Source organism: Nicotiana tabacum, chromosome 11, assembly GCF_000715075.1.
Source record: "Nicotiana tabacum cultivar K326 chromosome 11, ASM71507v2, whole genome shotgun sequence".
Lineage (NCBI taxonomy): Eukaryota > Viridiplantae > Streptophyta > Magnoliopsida > Solanales > Solanaceae > Nicotiana > Nicotiana tabacum.
In genome coordinates, this window is record NC_134090.1 from 102,821,441 (window position 1) to 102,824,409 (window position 2,969).

Genomic DNA, 2,969 nt, shown 5'->3' on the forward strand with positions numbered 1-2,969 from the left:
AAAATTTTGTTTATGTATAATTCAGACAGATGATGTATTTATTTTACACTAGCTTTGTAAACTCTAAATCTTAGAAGCTCATGATTTATACTACCAATCCTTGGAAAATTCCTGTATAAAAACAATTGTATTATCATTTCTTTTCTTGATAAATCTCATTAATTCGGATAGTTGTTAATTGACTTACCTAGCGGGTTGGGTTAGGTGTCATCACGGCTCGTTGGATTTTAGGTCGTGACAATTAGTTATATACAAGAATCTAAATCTTTATAACTTAGAAATTGTTCGAGCTTGCCTTCTTAGTGATATTGATCTAGCTCTCTGTGAGATTCGACTCCGGACTCTTAGACCGGATTATATTTGCAACGACCGTTTATCTTTTTTAGAACTAGAATTGGGCGTGATCAGAGAACTATTAGTTACTTGCATGGCCATGATCAGTTAAAGGGATACGTTACTTCTCCTTTTTAATAAAATTTGTTTATTTGTCAAATGCTAAATTAGTTGGTGCCACAGTTTGACTTGCATGACTGCCACCAGTTTCAGTTACAATCAATATCTTTGAAGCAAATTCGTATTTTGAAAATCTCAGTTTGGATTTCTTCAATATATATCTTCAACCATCAAGTCGCATTGACCTCTATGTCTGACGTCACATGTCCAATCCATTATCTACCTCCCCATAGAAGTAAGAAAATATCATCCTGGACTAAACAATAAGAAATTAGAGGGGCTGGAACGAAGCAGTCTCGTGCATACGAAAGTTGTAGTTAAATTTAAGTCTTCTGGGCTTTGTTTCTTTTTCTTTTTCCCAGAAACGCTATAGTTGATATCTCAGTAGTTAAAGTCGACGCCTATCGTTACATTTCTAAATTCTCGGGGCCATTAATGAACTATAAAGCTTTATTAAACTTTTACTTTAAAAAGTTAAAACAATTACAGTATTGTGTAATTCAATCTGTCATAACAGGTTGTGCCTGCTTTATTGTCCAACTAATTCACTTGTACATTAACAAGGTAAAAAATTATTACACTACTGTATAATTTACTATGTCGTAACAGTTTGTCTACATTATTTTGCAAGTAGCTAATTTCATTTATTATGGATCGTTATATTTATGTGACATTTTATATTATCAGTGTATAGAAATTAAACATCAAAAAATTACTCCTTCCGTTTCAATTTAGATGAGATAATTTGACTCTGCACGGAGCTTAAAAAAATAATACTTTTATAATTTATGGTCTTAAAAGCTTAAGGGTAAAAGCTTTGCGGGACCATGTCATTTGTGTGATTATAAAAGCTTCTCTTTTTTTTTTTGTAATTAGAAATTTCCATTAATCACCATTGAATCTTTACAAATCAATAGTTGGCTTACAACTCAGCCCACTGTCCTATTTGCTCTATCTCTCCAAATTATACATATATCTGCTATACTCACCTCCTCTCTACTATCATTTACAATCAGAACTGAAATTTTTGTATAAGTTGCCTATTCTGATTTGTTGCTCTAACATTACATATGCATGCTATGTTCCTAGCTAACTCTTCAGCTTTCTTGCTTTGCTTTTCAAATATCGTATGATTTCTCTCATTCCATATCTCATGAATTGCTTCTGCATAAACCATCCTGAATACTCCTGCCTTACTTGATTTCCCTTTTGCATTCTCTGCTGCCCATTTCCGGTGCTGGTCCCATGAGGTTGCCCAGATTGGTTGCCTCTGCATCCATTTTAGCAATTTTGTCCAAACACTCTTAGCATACTCACATTCAATAAAGATATGCTTCCTGTTCTCATCATGTACTTTACACATAATACATTTCATGTCCACCTGCATCCCCCATTTGTTCAATATGTCACTGGTTAGCATCCTCTCTTGGAAGTATAGACACATTGTGAATTTAGCTTTTGCCCTTGCTTCATTTCCAAACATGAGCATTTTCCATTCTACTCTTGGCAATTGCCCCATCATAGCCAAATATAGTTGTCTGATTATGTTGTTGTTCTTCCTTAGCTGAATGTGAATTGTTGCCACTGAGTTTCTTGCCTCCACCATCTCTCTAACTAACCAGGAAGCCTGCTTTGGTATTGGCATATTAGATATCTGTTGGCCTTTTATATAGTATACATGTATTCATTTGATCCACATCTTATCCCCCTTGTTTGCTAGATCCCAGTAGTTCTTTGTTGTTGCTGCTTTATTCCATAGTTTGAGATTGATTAGGTTTAGTCCCCCAGCACTTTTGGGAGTACATATTTTATCCCATGTTACCAGAGATCTTGTTGTAATGACATTGACTCCTGACCACACATAGCTTCTGCAGTATGCTTCAATAGCCTTCAAGACCTTGCTAGGAATCAGAAACAGTTGAGAAATAAGTCTGAATACCAAATAAGACAGATTGCACTAATTGAATTCTTCCATCATATGAGAGTTTTTTTGCTATCCATGAAGAAATTTTTGCCGCTATTTTCTCAATAAGTGGTTGCCACTGGGCTATGGACATCTTCTTAGTGGTTAATGGAACTCCTAGGTTCTTAACTGGCAATATACCTCTAGAGTAACCAAATTTCTGCACTATCTCTTCACTTTCCAACTGACTAACACCTCCTTAGAAGATTAAACTCTATTCCTGGTTGGCTTTCAAGCTTGAAGCTGCATAAAAATGATTAAGATAGTATTGTAACTGAGTGATTGAGGCCATGTCACCCCTTGCAAAGAGCAGCAAATCATCCGCAAAACTCAGATGAGTTATGCCAAGCTTAGTACACCTTGGGTGATATTTGAATTCCCTTTCCTTCTTCAGTCCATTCAAACTTCTACTCAAGTACTCCATAGCAATTGCAAAGAGGAAAGGAGACATGGGATCTCCCTGTCTCAATCCCTTTGCAGCTGGGAATGGCTCAGTAGGTTCTCCATTGATGATAATTAAATAGGTCACATTCTTCATACAGGTAAGCACCCA

The 2,969-nt window shown here is 35.7% G+C and overlaps 1 protein-coding gene across 1 annotated transcript; it reads right to left on the reverse strand.

Moving 5' to 3' along the window:
- Positions 1 to 1,465: 1,465 nt before the first annotated feature.
- Positions 1,466 to 2,098, reverse strand: LOC107793101 (uncharacterized). Its single transcript, XM_016615390.1, has one exon. The coding sequence runs from the start codon at positions 2,096 to 2,098 to the stop codon at positions 1,466 to 1,468; it is 633 nt and encodes a 210-aa protein (XP_016470876.1).
- Between the last annotated feature and the right edge of the window lie 871 nt (positions 2,099 to 2,969).

Coding starts and splice junctions, on each gene's coding strand:
- LOC107793101 (XM_016615390.1), bottom strand. CDS start 2,098: ATGCCAATACCAAAGCAGGCTTCCTGGTTAGTTAGAGAGATGGTGGAG.